The following is a 19,460-nucleotide window of genomic DNA, read 5'->3' as shown; positions in this document are numbered from 1 at the left end:
GGCAAAATAGACTTTAAATACCAACTGTTAGCTACTGTAAAGGTAGATCTACGTAAAGTAAGTAGCCTCGTCTGAGCCAGAATGGCCCTCCGGGCAGGAGCCTATTTCCTTTCTGTACGACTTGTAAAGGCGTGGTGAAAATCCATCAACTACACGTTTAACCAAGGATGATTGGAGATGAAATAGGAATTGAATAATAATGTTGAATAGAGGTTAAGGTTGAATAAAAGTTTGTTAATTTTTTAAAATGGAGGTTAGCGCCGTACCTCAGCCATGTTGATGTGACCCAGCGCCAGTGTCTTGTAGCCCAGGATGGTTCGGTTCTTATAGCGTTTGCGACGCTGCAGCATGATCTGAAGCTTGTTGGCGTCTCTCTTCAGGAAGTGGGGGTACTGTGAGGGTACACACACAGAGAGAACCATGACAGACTCATCGTCAGACTGTATAAATGACACAGATATAGAATCGGAGTGTTGAGTAACGTTCCTGTTCTGCGACCGGCCTCTGACTCCGTGAAGTGACAACACACCCCCCCCCCCCCAAAAAAAATCTGACTAACCTACAGTGACCGGAGCGCCCCGCAGCAACCTTCAACGGAAAGTTCAACCGACTTGAAGATATGAAATCACCCCAGTTCTGCAGTCTGTAATAACCCCGTTACCCACGTACTACAGAAACACCTGACCTCGATAAAACGGGACTGTTTTTGTGTGTTTGTGTTGCTACACCACAGCGATGCGGACTACTCGTTTCTGATTCAGATAAAACGGGACTGTTTTGTGTGTTTGTGTTGCTACACCACAGCGATGCGGACTACTCGTTTCTGATTCAGATAAAACGGGACTGTTTTGTGTGTTTGTGTTGCTACACCACAGCGATGCGGACTACTCGTTTCTGATTCAGATAAATGGGACAGTCGGGTGTCTCTGGGACAGATAATAATATAAAACCTAGAGAGAGAAACAAATGAACCCCGCCAAGAGCTGAGGAACTGCTGACATACGGTAAAAAATTAAAATGTTCCGGCACACGAGAAAATTATTTAGTGTAGAGGTGCTGAAAAACGGAGAATAAACCGGAAGCTAGAAAAACAAAAGAAACTTGAACACTACAAATGTATAACCTCCCAGTAACACATCGGGTAATACATTTAAAAATATATATATATATATATTTTAAACATCCACGTTTCGGCATCACTGTGCCTTCTTCAGGGCAATGTACAGAACATCGGTGTTGATCCCTTACTGAAAAGGCCCAGGACACTTGAATATTTGACCTGGTCGGGTGGTGAGTGGTGACCCCGTTCCTATGTAAAAAGTCTCAGTTGCAAGGCCAGCCCTACTGTATCTGTAATAGCAGTAGTAGTAGTATTAGTATTAGTAGTAGTATTGTACCTGTAGAGAGAAGGTGAGCTGAAGGTCTGTCTCTGTCAGTCCCGCTGAAGACAACAAGATCTCATTGGACCTCAGGATACGCTTAGAACCCTGAGGGAGGGAGGGAGGGAGGGAGGGAGGGAGGGAGGGAGGGAGGATCGGATCATGAATAGCAGAATAAAAAGAGGTCGAGGAGGGAGGGAGGGAGGGTAGATCTGGTTAACGATGATCATTGACGTACTACAGAGTCCAAACAATCAGCCTTTATCAACAGAGACAGACGGGGTGGATGGATGAGAGGGGAAAAGGATGGAGAAAGGGGAGAACAGCGGAGGACAGAGTATAAGAAGAACAAGAGACTAGTGATGGCGAGTAGAGGAGGGAGAGATGGAATTGAGGAATGCTGGGCATTGAATAGAAGAAGAGGTGGGGGGGTGGGAGATGGGTAGAACTCAATGAAACAGTGTATTATAGTGATCTCGGGTCAGGCAGTACCTGTAGTTTGACAGCGATGACCACAGACGTCAGGTCTTTGTCCAGCTCCTTCAACATGATCAGCTTTTTCAGGGTCAGGTTAAACAGCCTGGAATAAGACAAGAGAGAGAGAGAGAGAGACTGAGCAAAATGCACTGCAAACAACATCCTAGGTCACTCGAGAACACGCGGTCACTACAAGGAAGGTACCATACAGAAAACCAAATCACATTACCATAATGGTTAATCTAACAGTTAGGTTATGACACATTGTCGCTGACTAGTCGATTTTTAACAGAATTAGGACGGGATATTTTCTTTGCTTTTCCAATTGTCGTTACAGTCAATCACAGCTGAACAAACAAACAAAAAAACGCCAAAGGTAAATAAATAGTCCTTTAAATTGAATCCACCTCAGACACGTGCATTGTGGGATGCTTACAGAAACCCCCCGAAACGACAGCACAGCTCAGACACAACCGCACCTACAGCACAGCTCAGACACAACCGCACCTACAGCACAGCTCAGACACAACCGCACCTACAGCACAGCTCAGACACAACCGCACCTACAGCACAGCTCAGACACAACCGCACCTACAGCATAGCTCAGACACAACCACACCTACTGCTTCCAAAATATTACGTTAAAGACTGAAAATGGAGACTAGACCTCACCCACCCCTCGACCCTCCCCTCCCCCACCCCACCTCCTCCCACCAACTGAACAGTCCAACCCAGAAGGTCAGTGTGTTGAATTATTCACATCTGGGACCTCTGAGACACAACTTAAACTAAAATAGGCCTGGGCAGAGAGATGTAGGGAGGGAGAGGGGATGGGAGTGGGGCAGGGGGAGGAAAAGAGATATAATAGAGAGATAGGGAGAGATAAAAGACAGACAGACAGCAGGGCTAATCGCTGCTCTGCTAATGTGGCCTGGACACAGCAGGGTCATGACTGCCATAAAGAACAAGTTAGTGGACAAGACAGACACCAACGTCGGCTCCATTCCAAACCAACCCTCAGGCCCTAACCCGTAACCTCTAGTCACATTAAGACAGATATAATCAGGATTGGATAATGTGGCAATACTAGCTTCAACTTGCCGAGTCTTGAAAACCCAGACCCTAGGCGACAGTGACTAGGTTTCAATGATGGACCCTCTTTCTTGATAAGGGGGAAAAAACTGTTCTGGGGTGGGTCCTTTTCAGACAATTCACCTCAAAAAAATATATATAATTAAAATGGAAAGATAATCACCAAGCAGACTTGCTACAACGTCCCGGTTCAAGACCAAAGTTTGCAGTGGTTTTAGTGAAGTTAGTTAACACAAACTGGGGCGGCGGGTAACCTAGTGATTAGAGCGTTGGACTAGTAACCGAAAGGTTGCTGGATCGAATCCCCGAGCTGACAAGGTAAAAACCTGTCATTCTGCCCCTGAACAAGGCAGTTAACCCGCTGTTCCTGGGCCGTCATTGTAAATAAGAATTTGTTAACTTAAATATATATATTTTTAAGCCTCTTGTGAAATGCACTCATTAAAAATAACCTCTGACCTGTATCTTAGTAGCTACCATATTGTATTTTATTCAAGCTGATAAAGTAGAGACTAAGGCAGGGACGTAGTTCCTCTATGCCAAAAGAGTCCATCATTGAAATCAGGCCCTAGTCACTGATGCCTAGGGTCGGCTTTTCGAGACAACAACTTGCCCTCTGACAGGTCAGGTGGAAAAGATCCAAACCATTCAGATCTAGTAGAAATAGCCCCTTGTGGGTAAGGGGTCAAATCTAGCCCCTTGTGGGTAAGGGGTCAATCCTAGCCCCTTGTGGGTAAGGGGTCAATCCTAGCCCCTTGTGGGTAAGGGGTCAATCCTAGCCCCTTGTGGGTAAGGGGTCAATCCTAGCCCCTTGTGGGTAAGGGGGTCAATCTAGCCCCTTGTGGGTAAGGGGGTCAATCTAGCCCCTTGTGGGTAAGGGGTAAAACTAGCCCCTTGGGGGTAAGATTTTCATACCATTTCTGTACCATACCGGTATATACGGTATTACCGGAAGTGCACACAGGGGGCACTATTTTTTTTTTACACATAACTATTTAGGCAACAGGGATCTTGATCCAGGAGGGGATTGAATATCTCTGCAGTAACCAAGAAGTTTGATCTTGACACCTAGCCACTTAGCTAGCAAGTTAACAAACCAAATGCATAGCTGGAGCCCTGTGCCGGATAGAATGACACATCTTAGATGTCTTATAGTTTTACTCAACTTACGGTTTAGTTATAAGCAGTGGCGTATTGAAAATCATTCCACTGGTTACAGAAGGCCTGGGTTCCTTCCATTGGTGAGGTAGTAATGCTGATATGGACAGGAGGTCAGGGTTTACCGCGGGAATCCCAGAGGAGAGAAATGTCTTGAGTAGAAAACACGATCCAGACCTTAACAACACCAGACGTTCCCCATTGTGCTGAATGTTGATGATCCGTGTGTTCAAAGCATTTAGTCAACTTTAATTCAAAGAAACGTGATGAAGGATTCGGGATGACAAGGTAGGTCGTCAAGGACATGGTCCTACCTGTCAATCGTTTTATTTGACAGATAGGTCCACATTTCCATACAGGAATTTGTTACATGTGAATATTCATAAATCACTTTAGGGGTATCATGAAACATTTCCATGAATTACTCATAAAGTACCTCCGAACGCCTACAGTTTTTAGAAGAGACCGTCCGAAACAAATAAACCCTCGTAAGCCAAGTTCATAATAAAGTCTCTTGAATGGAGAGCAAGTCTGCCCGACTGTCCGGTGCCTGACAGTATTCACAAAGTGTCTCCGAGTACGGTAGGAATGCTGATCTCGGATCAGGTCCTCTCTAGCCGTATAATCTTATACATATATGATTTTAAAAAAGTTTTTTTTTTTAAAGAAGGCTAAATTGAGCCTAGATCAGCACTCCTACTCGGGAGTTACTTTGTGACTACAGGCCCCGTACCCTTTACCAGCACAGCTCCCTCCCGCACTCTGCTAGGCTGAGATAATAATATCTACCTCTCTCATTGACTGCCTGTCTCTTTATGAGGCCTCGACCTGACAGAGACATCACTCACTGCCATCATAAACCCCAGCTATAAACGCCGTCTCTCTCTCCCCCCCTCTCGCTCTCTCACAATTCAATTCAAGGGCTTTATTGGCATGGGAAACATATGCTAATATTGCCAGAGCAAATGAAGTAGATCATAAACAAAAAAGTGAAACAATAAAAAGTTTACAGTCAACATTACACTCGTAGAAGTTCCAAAAGAATAGGAGACATTTCAAAATGTCATGTGTCTACACACACAGCGTTGTAACGATGGGCAAATAGTTCAATTACAAAAAGGGGAAATAAATAAACATATGGGATGTATTTACAATGGTCTGTCTCTCCGTGTCATTCTCCCTCCCCCATCTCTCTCGGTTTCTCTACCTTCCTCTCTCTCTCTCTCTCACTCTCTACACAAGGGTCAGACAAGTCTTGCAAAAACACAAAGAATCCCTGTCTGTCATAAAATGGTACCAATCTGTGAGAGTGTGTCGGGAGTGGTTAGTCACACGGGCAAACATTTAGCCCCCTGCCTGTTGAAATACCACAGAAAAATACCATGGCCCCTTTACAAAATACCATATTAAAAAAAATGGTGACACGTACTATAGTCGATCCTACTGTTCCAAAACAGCCAACAGCTAAATGTATGCTAGTCCAATCGCTCCTCTCACTGACATGTATTCTTACGCCTTCGGAATCTGTCTGCAACAACATAAATCACCTATTTTGACGTTTGAAGCGTGTGTCAATATGATCTAAGTGCCAGCAGTGAAATAGGGCTCGCCAACTACGATACAAAAGCCTTTGCATACATTCCCCACCATGGCTTCTAGTAGAGAAAGGAATGAATATGGGACGAAACTGTGATATCACGGCTGTTGGAGGGGATTTAAATACCCGACTGCAGCTTTAAGAGGCAGTTGCAATGTGGTTCCCTTGGTAACAGAGACCATCATGGGACTTGTAACCTTGCTGTGTCATACAAGCAAGCTGCGTCCAAGACACATGATTGCGCACCTCCCCACCTTTCAACTTCCCTCTAGTGCATTTCTTCAATCGTTCTAGCTGACCTTCAGGAAACCTCTCCTCTCCCTCACCGTTTCTCCTCCTAGGTAGTGGTTCGGTGATCAGGAGTAAGGCAGGGAGAGTCATTGTCGGTAAGAGTTAGAGTCCCCCACTCCTTTAACACATTCCCTCTCCCCTCCAGCTCTTCTTTGACATTCCCTCTTCTCCATCTTCTCACTCACACACACACCATTACTACCAGGCACTCACACATACAGCTATTCTATACCAAGGACAGAAAATACTAATCAACTGCACAAACACACACTGTTTCCAACCACAGATTCATAACAAACATCACTGCGTGTCTGTATGGCGGCCAGCCAGCCTTCTATACCGTGTCCAGTTATTTGTCACCTGTCCAGAGTCACTTAATACTCTCAATCCAAAATGGTAACCTATTCCCTTTATACAGTATGGATGTATTGATACACTCAGGCGTCAAACTCAACTACTACCCTCAGACTAGAGGTCGACCGATTAATCGGCATGGCCGATTTCCAGTTTTCATAACAATCGGTAATCTGCATTTTTGGATGCCAATTATGGCCGATTACATTGCAATCCGTGGCAGGCTGACCACCTGTTATGCGAGTGCAGAAAGGAGCCAAGTTAAGTTGCTAGCTAGCAATAAACTTATCTTATAAAAAAACCAATCAATCAATCTTAACATAACCTAACATAACATAACATAACTAGTTAACTACACATGGTTGATGATATTACTAGTTTAACTAGCTTGTCCTGCGTTGCATATAATCAATGTGGTGCCTGTTAATTTATTATTGAAATCACAGCCTACTTCTCCAAACGGGTGATGATTTAACAAAAGCACAATCGTTGCACCAACGTACCTATCCATAAACATCAAAGCCTTTCTTAAAATCAATACACAAGTAGATATTTTTTAAACCTGCATATTAAGTTAAAAGAAATTCATGTTAGCAGGCAATATTAACTGGGGAAATTGTGTCACTTCTCTTGCGTTCAGTGCAAGCAGAGTCAGGGTATATGCAGCAGTTTGGGCCGCCTGGCTCGTTGCGAACTGTGCAAAGACCTTTCCTTCCTATAAAGACCGTAATTAAATTTGCCAAAATTTTACATAATTATGACATAACACTGAAGGTTGTGCAATGTAACAGAAATGTTTAGACTTGGGGTTGTCACCCGTTCGATAAAATACAGAACAGTTCCGTATTTCACTGAAAGAATAAACTCTCGAAATGATAGTTCCTGATTCTACCAAATTAATGACCTAAGGCTCGTATTTCTGTGTGTTTATTATATTGTAATTAGGTCTATGATCTGATATTTGATAGAGCAGTCTGACTGAGCGGTGGTAGGCAGCAGCAGGCTCGTAAGCATTCATTCAAACAGCACTTTCCTGCGTTTGCCGGCAGCACTTCGCAATGCTTGAAGCACAGCACTGGTTATGTATTCAAGCCTATCAACTCCCAAGATTAGGCTGGCAATACTATAGTGCCTATAACAACATCCAATTGTCAAAGGTATAGGAAATACAAATTATTTAGTGAGAAATAGTCCTATAAAATTGCACATATTGCACTTTTACTTTCTTCTCCAACACTGTGTTTTTGCATTATTTCAACCAATTTGAACATTTTTCATTATTTGAGAATAAATAGATTTTATTTATTATATTAAAGGTAAAAAAGTGTTCATTCAGTATTGTTGTAATTATACCTACCTACCTACCTACCTACCTAAAAATCATCCGATTAAATCGGTATCGTCCTCCAATAATTGGTATCAGCGTTGAAAAACCATATTCGGTCGACCTCTACCTCAGACGCACCAATCTCTGACCTCTCACCTCTGACGCGTGGTCGTGTGCTGGTGTACCGTTGCCTGGCTCCTTTGGTGTGGTCCCCCAAAGGGGTAGAGCTTACCCAAAAGCCTCTTGGGGTGGGTTGAAATATCAAAAAGGGCACCATGTGAGGATTTAAGCTATCGGTTCCCCCCACCACCCTTCTATCCTTCACACACACACACACACACATCTTACTGTAAGGCTCCTTCAAATCGGCATGGGGGAGGGAGGGAGATAAGAGAAAGGAGGAGGAAGGAGGAGGAGGGCGGAAAGAGGACATTAAAAAAAAAAGTATTTATATAGCCCTGGTTCTGAGCCATTTCAAAGGGAAACTGACAGTCTTAAAATAGAACCGTTGGAGTGTAGAGTGACCAGTGACTACCAAGGGAGACGCACTGTGGAGATGAACGTCTATGTTATTGTTGTTAAGACAACTGTATAAACCTCGGCATAAACACAATGTAGTGTTTTCCTGTAAGGACACAGATGACATATTTAGTACAGTACATTTCCAACTGAATCCTCCTGTATTCTGGGATTCGTCAAATGAAAAGCAGATCAGCTCAGTTTAGACAAAGACATCGTCACTGGTTGTGTTGCAATTCCGTTTAGACCTGGTTGGTCGAGTTGCAATTCCGTTTAGACCCGGTTGGTCGTGATTGGTTGTGTAGTGGTCAAAGAGAAACAGGGACCATCAGGGACCATCTTCGTACAGTCGAACAGAGAGAAACTGTCATCGTTGGTTATGTTACGGTTGAGATGGGGTTTCCGTTGGCCGGAAATAGACGGCTTTTAGCCCATTTATTTGTATTTTTTTAAGCCGATAACTAAAATTGGCACTGGACAATTGTCCAGGAGAAGAAGAATAAATCCCATTGCGAAAATAATGCTTTTTAAAATTTTGTGAGAGCGTACAGTATATTCGTTATTTATCATGCGTACAGCATACAGATACAGAGGATACAGATACAGAGCATACAGATACAGAGCATACAGATACAGAGCATACAGATACAGAGCATACAGATACAGAGCATACAGATACAGAGCATACAGATACAGAGCATACAGATACAGAGCATACAGATACAGAGCATACAGATACAGAGCATACAGATACAGAGCATACAGATACAGAGCATACAGATACAGAGCATACAGATACAGAGCATACAGATACAGAGCATACAGATACAGAGCATACAGATACAGAGCATACAGATATTGAGTGTAAAAATCTGTCAAGACAGCACGTGAGCTGCTGCTACAGCATCTCAAACAGCAAATGCATAGGCAACAGAAGGCAGGCTTCATCAACGGGGGGCAGGCTTCACACACCCCTTCAAATCCAATTTCATTCGTCACATGCGCCGAACACAAACGGTGTAGACCTTAAAAATCCTACAATGTGATTTTCTGGATTTTTTCCCCCTCATTTTGTCTGTCATATTTGAAGTGTACCTATGATGAAAATTACAGGCCTCTCTCATCTTTTTAAGTGGGAGAACTTGCACAATTGGTGGCTGACTAAATATTTTTTTGCCCCACTGTACTTAATTGTTTGAAACCTGGAAGTTTTACTACACATTATGAGGCATGTCTTACCTTGCTTCAAAGTAGTCTAGGCAAAATCAGACCATATCCGTGGAGGCAATTATTTTATTTAAACTTTCTTTCATTGTCTAGTATCCAAAGGCACAATCCTTGTCATAGTAGCAACCCATGGTAATTGTTGCATATTAGACCTCTCCTCTTTAAAAATTCTAACGGATATTTTAATCTCTGTCGCTTGCATGTGGGGTGCGCTTTTGACAATGGTGTTCTCCCACTAGTTGCATTGTGGAACAAACTTTGTGTGCATTGTTGTGCTTATAATGTGAAGAAATAATAGTTGATCAACATTTTAAGCTAAACGTTCTATAGTGTTGCATCAGACTCATTGGGTCAACGTTTTTACATGTTTTATGTAGCTTAGGTTTACTGGTTGTATGAATTTGGGATTGCTCATCCCACAACTGTCCTGAATCTATTTGGAATAGGCCATTTCTTTCTCGACATACTAACCAATAGAATAGGTCTACTATAGGGGGATAGTCTCGTGATTTTGCTGTTCGTTACTCATCTTGTTTTAGAGGTGGAAAAGGAAATGTGGACAGTTACTCTCACGTCTACAGAGTGCGCATCAATATTAGGACACCGCACACCGTTGCATCCTGGACTTCCATGTTCTGTTAATATGAATTACCATAATCTAATAATCTGAGGTCTGTCATTCTGAGCACCGTGGTTGGACGCCCTTATCAGGTTACGCACCCAATGCGTTTGGGTTCGGTGAACTTCTCAAAATGTCCGGTGAATTGAAGTGCTGCCGGTCAAAATGTCCCGTGCCACATTTTCCTAACAGAAACCCTGGGTTGAGGGAAACCAGCACAGTCACCCACTCAATGGGTTTTGTTATTTTTTGACTGAGTAGGTATCGGGGATTAGTAATAGCGCTTCACACTGTCTGTTGTAACTAGGACAGAGAAGCTCTGTGTGTGTGTGTGTGTGTCTGACTGGAATTGGGATTATGTGTGTGTATTTGTTACGTGCACACTGTGTGTGTGTGGGTTGGTTCTTCTATCCTTGTGGGGACCTAAAATCCCCAAATGGATTTTAAAGGACAGTAAAAATAAGAAGAATTCTCCCTTGTGGGGACTTTTCCCACATCCCCATGAGGACAAAGAATATTTCAAGCTCAGTGGTTAGGTTTATGGTGGCAGTTAGGGTGGTAACTGGTTAGGTTTAGGGTGGTAACTGGTTAGGTTTAGGGTGGTAACTGGTTAGGTTTAGAAGTAAGGTTTAGGGCTATGGTTAGGTTTAGGGAAAACAGGATTTTGAATGGAAATGAATTGTAGGTCCCAACAAGGATAGAAAAACATAACGTGTGTGTGTGTGTGTGTGTGGTTAGAGCTGGAATGATTAACCAAAAATGATTGATACCGACCATACTGATCACCTACCGCAGGCATTTTTCCCTGACATCGTTCATTACGACAAGTAGCCTATACTTGAGAAATGTGAAGTTTGAAAGGAAATACGTCTGCTAATATGGCTGATTGTTAACGGGATAAATGATGTCAACAACCATCAAACTAGTAGTAGTAGTTTAAAGGACAATACAAAATGAGTTACGGTGGAGCACATTAATGTCATAAACTTATCGCTCTATTTATCGTACCAATTCAGGCAATTTATCATCCAGCTCTAGAGTGTGTGTGTGTGTAGCGTCCTGCTGGCAGGGTTTTAGCGATTAGCATGCGTCTCACAGCAGCAGTCAGACACACCGACAGCCAGACTACAGAGGGACTAGGGATCTATCCGTACACTATAACACTAGCTTGTAAGCATTTGTAACACACCTATGAGCATTCATAGAGTCTTCTCTACTCAACTACTACTAGAAGCAGTCATAAACACGTCATAGCTGACTTTACCAACCAATAACACACACACACTCTAAAATGTATTATAAAATGTCTCATGGTAAATGTTGCTGATGTAGCATTAGCAGCATTAGCGGTTAGCCTAGCAGCAGGTGGGCTGGGGAGATGGGCAGGCCCTGGCGATTGGTATCTTATCAATATTTGGCTCTTTATTTTTACTATTATCTGATGCAGCACTCTATCACTCTCCTTCATCAAATAGCCCTTACACAGCCTGGAGGTGTGTTGGGTAATTTTCCTGTTGATAAACAAATGATAGACCCCATTAAGCGCAAACCAGGTGGGATGGCGTATCGCTGCAAATGACTCGCATACAGTGTCACCAGCAAAGCACTCCCCCACCAACACACTTCCTCCTCCATGCTTCACAGTGGGAACCACACATGCGGGGAGATAATCCGTTCACCTACTCTGCGTCTCACAAAGACAAAGAATTTGGAACCAAAAATCTCTAATTTAAACTCCAGCCCAAAGGACAGATTTCCACAGGTCTAATGTCCATTGCTCGTGTTCCTTGGCCCAAGCAAGTCTCTTCTTATCATTGGTGTCCTTTAGTAGTGGTTTAGTAGTGGTTTCTTTGCAGCAATTCGACAATGGAGGCCTGACTCACGCAGTCTCCTCTGAACAGTTCATGTTGAGATGTGTCTGTTACTTGAACTAGCCTAGTGGTTAGAGTGTTGGACTAGAAACTGAAAGGTTGCAAGTTCAAATCCCAGAGCTGACAAGGTACAAATCGGTCCTTCTGCCCCTGAAAGGGCAGTTAACCCACTGTTCCTAGGCCATTCTTAACTGACTTGCCTAGTTAAATAAAGGTAAAAATAAAAACAAATAAGATGGCTCTAATGAACCTCTGCAGCAGAGGTAATGCTGGGCCTTCCTTTCCTGTGGTAGTCCTCATGAGAGTCAGTGTCATCATAGCACTCGATGGTTTTTGCAACTGCACTTGACTGACCTTCATGTCTTAAAAGTAATGATGGACTGTCGTTTCTCTTTGCTTATTTGAGCTGTTCTTGCAATAATATGGAATATGGTATTTTACCAAATAGGGCTATCTTCTATATTCTACCTTGTCACAACACAACTGATTGGCTCAAACGCAATAAGGAGAGAAATTCCATAAATAAGGTTAACAAAGCACACCTGTTAATTGAAATGCATTCCATGTGACTAGCTCATGAAGCTGGTTGAGAGAATGCCAAGAGTGTGCAAAGCTGTCATCATGGCAAAGGGTGACTACTTGGAAGAATCTCAAATATAAATTATATTTGGATTTGTTTAACACTTTTTTTGTTACTACATGATTCCATGCGTGTTCTTTCATAGTTGTGATGTCATCACTATTATTCTACAATGTAGAAAATAATCAAAAAATAAAGAAAAACCCTGGAGTGAGTAGGTGTCCAAACCTTTGACTGGTACTGTATGGAAAGACGGTGGCTGCTTCCTCTCTGCTTCGTATGGATCGCTGCAAGCCAATAAATGAACACAGAGACACCCCACACACACACACACACACAAAGCAGATAATGACAGCGGTGCTGATCAGTATGCAAGTACGCATGGCTGCACCCAGACTGGGTTGTGACTGCTGTTAGCCCAGTGAGAGATGGAGAAATAGATGGAGAGAGAGACAGGTGGGAAAGATGGAAAGAGGGGAGAACGAGACAGGAGAGAAAGATAGAGAGCTTGAGAGAGAGGATAGAGAGTAAGGAGAATGAGATAGAGAGGATAGAGAGTAAGGAGAATGAGATAGAGAGAGAGGGAGAATGAGATAGAGAGAGAGGGAGATGGAGGAGAGAGAGAGGGAGATGGAGGAGAGAGAGAGGGAGATGGAGGAGAGAGAGAGGGAGATGGAGGAGAGAGAGAGGGAGATGGAGGAGAGAGAGAGGGAGATGGAGGAGAGAGAGAGGGAGGGATACAGAAATACAGGGAGAAAGAAAGATAACCACAGAAAGACAAAGATATGGATGGGGAGAGAGAGAGAGAGGCAGACAAAGAGGAGAAAGACAGAGAGATGGGAAACAGACAACGAGATGAAGAGTGAGAGACGGAGAAAGAACAGCAGCTTTTAGCACAGTCAGTCAGTATTGATCCGATCCGAGCTGATTCTCATTAGTTTTAACAGACACACTGTTGAGCCCACCCACTATACTGCTCGTCTGAGTGTCCTTCTGCCGGTCTACAGTCTCTCTGTCTGTCTGTTGACCTGTCTGCTTCTACCGAGCCTGCCTGCCGACAGTGACTAATGTTGAGGTCCTTTCAAATCTGCTCTAACGCACCCAGTTCCCCTAAAATGATCCCGAAGCTTCTGAAAACTTAATGCCGAGTGAGTGCAGGTTCCTGTTCTGCCTGCTTGGCTTTCTGCCCCCCCCCCTGTCTGTACTCCCGTAACGCCACTCACGGATCCTGACCAGGTTAACCCTTAGCCCCAATAAAAGTTGAGGTATCCCCAAATGCAGAATGACATCACTTCAATAAAACCATAATGATATTGTGTCATAATATGATGAAAAGTCTCCAATGTCATTCTGGGGGAAGTATCTTCCTCCGTGTCATCCTAAATCGTCTCGTCTGACGTTGGAACCATTATGATTATTATTCTTTTTTTTTTTCAGAGCGCTTGGAGCGCTATGCACGACAAGTGCCTTATGGGTTATTGCTCCCGTTAAAGCAGCTGGTGTACGGGCTTGGTGTATTCTCGCCGTGGATATTTCAATCTATTCTACGACAAAAGAGACATTATGATACGCTCCGACAAGGGAGATTAGGCGCCAAACGAAGACGTCCGATCTGCCAGTCTCTCTTCCTCCCGTGGCATTTCGCTTCTCCATTTTGTGTGTCTGTGTGTAACGGCACAGCAGCTCGAGGCCCAGCAGCTCGAGGCCCAGCAGCTCGAGGCCCAGCAGCAGTGTCCATACTGTGTGTGTTTGTATGTGACTGGCTTCATGTCTCATCCTATTGTCTCGTCGGGTGTCATTGTCATGTTTCTCCATTTCCCAAATTCTTATCGCCCACGGCAACATGAGCCGGGGACCATTGCCTCCGCCTGTCAATGAAAACGACAATCTCTCTCCTTTCATCTCATGGCTTTTTCATTCCACACTTGCATTCCTTAATTCTCTCCCTCTCAATCTGTCTCATCCGATAGAGCCTCTGCTTCACTCCATCCAACTTCCTCCACCTCTCATCTCCATCCTGCCCTCTTTCCCTCCCTCTCCCAGCCTTTCCCCTAATCCCTCTCCCCAGCCCTCTATCCTCCTCCCCTGCCCTCTTTCCCTCCCTCCCTTTCCCCTGCTCTCTCCTCCCTCCCTGCCCCGTGCTCCCTCTCCCTGCTCTCTCCTTCCCATGCTCCCACCTCTCTCCTCTCCCATGCTGTCGCACTCCTCTCCCTGCTCTCTCATCTCCCCAACTTTCTCCACCCAGGTCTCCCGCACCCCCCCAATTCCCCCCCCCCCGCTCCCTCCCCGCTCTCTCATCTTCCCAACTCCCCCCCCCCCCCCATTTTCCCCGCTCTCTCCTCCCCCCCCCCAACCCATTTTCCCCGCTCTCCTTCCCCCCACCCCATTGTCCCCGCTCCCCCCCCCCCCATTTTCCCCACTCTCTCCTTCCTCCCGATCACCCCCGCTCTCCCTCCTCCCGATCACCCCCGCTCTCTCCTTCCCACCCCATCTCCCCCACTCTCTCTCTGCCCCCCGCTCTCTCACACCCATCTCCCATGCTCTTCCTTCCCTGCTCTCCACCCTCTGCTCTCTCCCTCCCCCGCTCTCCGTCCTCTCCCCCCCTGCTCTCTCCGCCCCCTCCCCTGCTCCCCCGCTCGCCACACCCCCTCCTCTCCACCCCTTCCTCTCTTCCCCGCTCACTCTGCCCCCCCGCTCTCTCACACCCATCTCCCATGCTCTTCCTCCCCTGCTCTCCACCCTCCGTCCTCTCTCCCCCCCCTGCTCTCCACCCCTTCCTCTCTTCCCCGCTCACTCTGCCCTCTGCGCTCTCCTCCCTTGCTCTTTCCACCCTCTCCCAACCCGCTGCTCTCTCCTCCCCCCGCTCACACTCTCCCTCCTCTCGGTGTCTGTGTGTATGAACTAGCTCTCAATCACATCAAACTGCCAGCGCATTCCTTTAAATGTCCCTGGATGCTTCTATCAGTGTGTGTGTGTGTGTGTGTGTGGGGGGGGGGGGGGGGGGGGGGTATTGGTCAAAGTGGGTTTATAAGTAATATGTATTCATGTGCACTTTCCACAATATGAATGCATGACTGAGTGTGTGTGTGTTCTGGCTCATAGTTAATCTGAAGGCAGTGCAGAAGCACGTCCTCCACGGTGTGCGTTTCTATGGGTTTCTCCCTCCGCCACAGCAAGTCTAACAAAAGGTCATGACAAACCTCCGTTTCTCTTCCTGCGCTCGTCACAGACAGTCAGTAGAGAGACTGCGGTAGTCGAGAGAAAGAGAGGGGTCCCTGGAGGAGGAAGTTAGTCTGCACAGTACATGTGGCTGTACACTCCACTTCTGGAGAAAGACAGAGCCAATTCTAATCTCGGTGGGAAATTCTCATTTAAAAATGTCCCGACGTCAACACAACCGAAACTTCCTAGACCTTAAAAACACTGTGGGACTGTATCAACAGTGAAGGGTGGAATAGTGAAGACAAATACCAAAAAGATAGTTTGAGTGGATTATTCCTTTAACTTTACAAAATATCAATTATATAGCGGCAGTGTGAGAACGATGCGAATACATTTAAAACAGACCCGTTCTGTTTTTTAATTCTTCCTAAAGAAGAGAAAACATCAAGTGAAAAGGCAGTGTCCATAGTCGAGCTGTGCCCTGTCCAAACTGCACCTCTGACAAGAGGCCGAGAAACGCTTAAAAATGGCCGCTTCGAACTTCTTAGCCAAGCTGAAATGGGCTCGTTTTTGTCCCCGCGACGAAAATCGGAGGGGGACTATGGATCCGTCTCGGTCCGTTCATACGTACGCATGTTAGTACGTGCGTAAGTCACAGGAGATATCGCAGAGACAACTGGCCCCATTTTGACTAAACTTGGGTGAATGATGCGTCATGCCATAGAGATCTGGCATTTACAACATGACACTGATTGGCTGAAGGGGGACGCTACAGCAATCAACTGAAATTCCAAACTGAGCTTAAAATTGTTGCCACTAATTGGCACAAAAGAGGGGGGGGGGGGACGACGACGACATGTTTACTGATGCCTTGTTTAACCTGAACACCTTTTACATACTTTGCTACTGAATTCCATTCCTCTCCACGGCTGTTTGACGATATTCTGTAGCCTTGCACTGCTTCACTCCTGGTTTCACACGTCACCTTGGTTGGACCGTGACGTGGCGAGAAGAAGTGGCAAAGCAGCTTCAGAACAGCCTACTTTGTCTTGTGCAGTGGCGGCGAGAGGTGTTGTTATGCTGCCCGTGGTAATAACAACCTAGAGCCGCGGTGGCAACATCAGGTGTGTGACAGAGAGCAGGCAAAAATAAATAGGTGCTGCTTTCTGAGCTACTAGTCTACAGAGAGAGAAAGAACCTTCCCTCCCCCTTTCGCTTTCTCTGCGGGGAGATAGAAAAAGCAATACATCGGCCTCCCTCACACTCTACAACCCCCCCCCTCCCCCCAAATCGTTTCCGCCACCCTCCGTTGCCCCGCATTTGCTCAATCTGTTGGGCGCAGTCAGACGCCTGGCGACATGCGCCGACACCTGCAGTTAGAACACACAAACGGCAACACACGGGCTCTCTCCAACCACTGATACATCTTTTTTTATTTTTTATCAGGATGAAGTGCTGCAAAATATGTATTGCATTGTAGGTCCTTCACTCGTAGATGTCAACCCCGTGAATGACCAGACACGAGCAAGGTCATCTCTCACACACACACAGATAGGTTAAATAAAATAGCTGATTGAAGAATATAGTCTCTCCCCCGCTCTAGAAACGCACGCACACCCCTCTGTAAGTGTTGGGCAGGTCTCTCACTAAATTAAAGTTAGAACTTTAGCAGCAGCAGCACAACAGCTAACCACAGGACCAGTCAAACGTTTGGACACCGACTCATTCCAGGTTTATTATTTTTTTCTACATTGTAGAATAATAGTCAAGACATCAAAACTATGAAATAACACATGTGGAATCACGTAGTAACCAGAAAAAGTGATAAACAAATCAAAATATATTTTCTATTTGAGATTCTTCAAAGTAGCCACCCTTTGCCTTTGACAGCTTTGCATTCTCTCAACCAGCTTCATGAGGTAGTCACCTGGAATGCATTTCAATTAACAGGTGTGTCTTCTTGAAAGTTTCGTCAAGAACAGTCGCAAAAACAATCAAGCGCTATGATGAAACTGGCTCTCATGGGGACCGCCACAGGATAGGAAGACCCAGAGGTTACCTCTGCTGCAGAGGACAAGTTCATTAAAAAGTTACCAGCCTCAGAAATTGCAGCCCAAATAAATGCTTTGCAGAGTTCAAGTAACAGACACATCTCAACATCAACTGTTCAGAGGAGACTGTGTGAATCAGGCCTTCATGTTCGAATTGCTGCAAAGAAACCACTACTAAGGGACACCAATAAAAAGAAGAGACTTGCTTGGGCCAAGAAACACGAGCAATGGACATTAGACCTGTGGAAATCTGTTCTTTGGGCCGAGGAGTCCAAATTTGAGATTTTTACTTCCAATCGCTGTGTCTTTGTGAGAATGGGTGATCTACCATCCCATCTGGTTTGTGCTTAACGGGACTATCATTTGTTTTTCAACAGGACAATGACCCAACACACCTCCAGGCTGTATAAGGGCTATTTGATCAAGAAGGAGAGTGATGGAGTGCTGCATCAGATGACCTGGCCTCCACAATCACCTGACCACAAATCAATTGAGATGGTTTGGGATGAGTTGGACCGGCAGAGTTAAGGAAAAGCAGCCAACAAGTGCTCAGCATATGTGGGAACACCTTCAAGACTGTCGGAAAAGCATTCCAGGTGAAGCTGGTTGAGAGAATGCCAAGAGTGTGCAAAGCGGTCATCAAGGCAAAAAGGGTGGCTAATTTGAATAATCTCAAATCTGAAATATATTTTGATTTGTTGAAAAAAATATTGGTTTCAACATGATTCCATATGTGTTACTTCATAGTTGACGTCTTCACTATTATTCTACAATGTAGAAAATTTTATATATATATATATATATAGATAAAAACTTGAATGAGTAGGCGTGTCCAAACTTTTGACTAGTACTGTACGTCATAGAACTTATCGGACATCACAACTTTGCTAAGTGGCGCTCTCGTGCGTTAGTGCCCGGTTATCCAACCCAGCACCTTGCTCGCTCACCCCTAACCCCTTGTTCCTGGAGACACCATGTTACTTCATGTGTGGTACAGAGATAAGGGGAGGAGAGCGAGACAGAACGAGAAAGATTCTGGCCCTTCATTAAAGCGATTAGAGATTAATGTCCAAAGCACACGTCTAATCCTGTTTAGGGCTGCACTGTATGTGTGTGTGTGTGTGTGTGCGTTGTATATCATGCCGGCGAGGTAGTGTAACAACTCAGTTCCCTCAGACTGTGTCACAGTGCTTCTTCTTCAGAGTGTCACTACTACTTAGTGTGTCAGTATCCCACTGTGTCGAGGTCAACCCCTATCAGCATCATAACATAACAAACATAATACAAATGGAGGGGCCTTCCGAGCCGCGCAGCGGTCTAAGGCACTGTGTCGCAGCGCTAGAGGCGTCACAGCAGATGCGGGTTCGATCCCGGGCCGTGTCGCAGCCGACCCGGGAGCCCCGTGAGGAGGCACACAATTGGCCCAGCGTCGTCCAGGTTAGCGGATGGCTCCTAATGTTTTGTGCACTCTGTGTATTTCACAGCGTCCGTGGCCATAACAGGATGTCTATCCTCTTTCCACATACACACTGTAATACACACATCCCAGTGTTGGTCCTCTGCCAGATGCGAGGATAGGATTCCACAGCTATGAGATTGATGTCAGGGCCAATTAACTGTGTGAACACACACACACACACACACACAAGACTCTGGTGAGGACAAGAACAGAAGCGATCCACCACAAAACACCCTATATTGACAACCCAACATCTCAGGATTCAGCAGCATTACGATCCACATTCAACAAAGTCCC

The 19,460-nt window shown here is 45.2% G+C and overlaps 1 protein-coding gene across 2 annotated transcripts in view; it reads right to left on the bottom strand.

Annotated features, from left to right (window-relative positions):
* The window catches only part of LOC110500427 (phosphofurin acidic cluster sorting protein 1), a 53,173-nt gene that overhangs the window by 22,539 nt on the left and 11,174 nt on the right, over window positions 1–19,460 (bottom strand). For both annotated transcript variants that reach the window (XM_036957838.1, XM_036957839.1), the window contains exons 2-4: window positions 1,872–1,959; window positions 1,398–1,487; window positions 267–392 (exon numbers count right to left, since the gene is read on the bottom strand). In XM_036957838.1, the coding sequence (XP_036813733.1) occupies window positions 267–392; window positions 1,398–1,487; window positions 1,872–1,959 (304 nt within the window). The remainder of the gene's footprint in view (window positions 1–266; window positions 393–1,397; window positions 1,488–1,871; window positions 1,960–19,460) is intronic.

Source organism: Oncorhynchus mykiss, chromosome 21 (assembly GCF_013265735.2).
Source record: "Oncorhynchus mykiss isolate Arlee chromosome 21, USDA_OmykA_1.1, whole genome shotgun sequence".
NCBI lineage: Eukaryota > Metazoa > Chordata > Actinopteri > Salmoniformes > Salmonidae > Oncorhynchus > Oncorhynchus mykiss.
The sequence above is the reverse complement of the archived record's forward strand: the minus strand, read 5'-3'. Positions and strand labels throughout refer to the sequence as shown.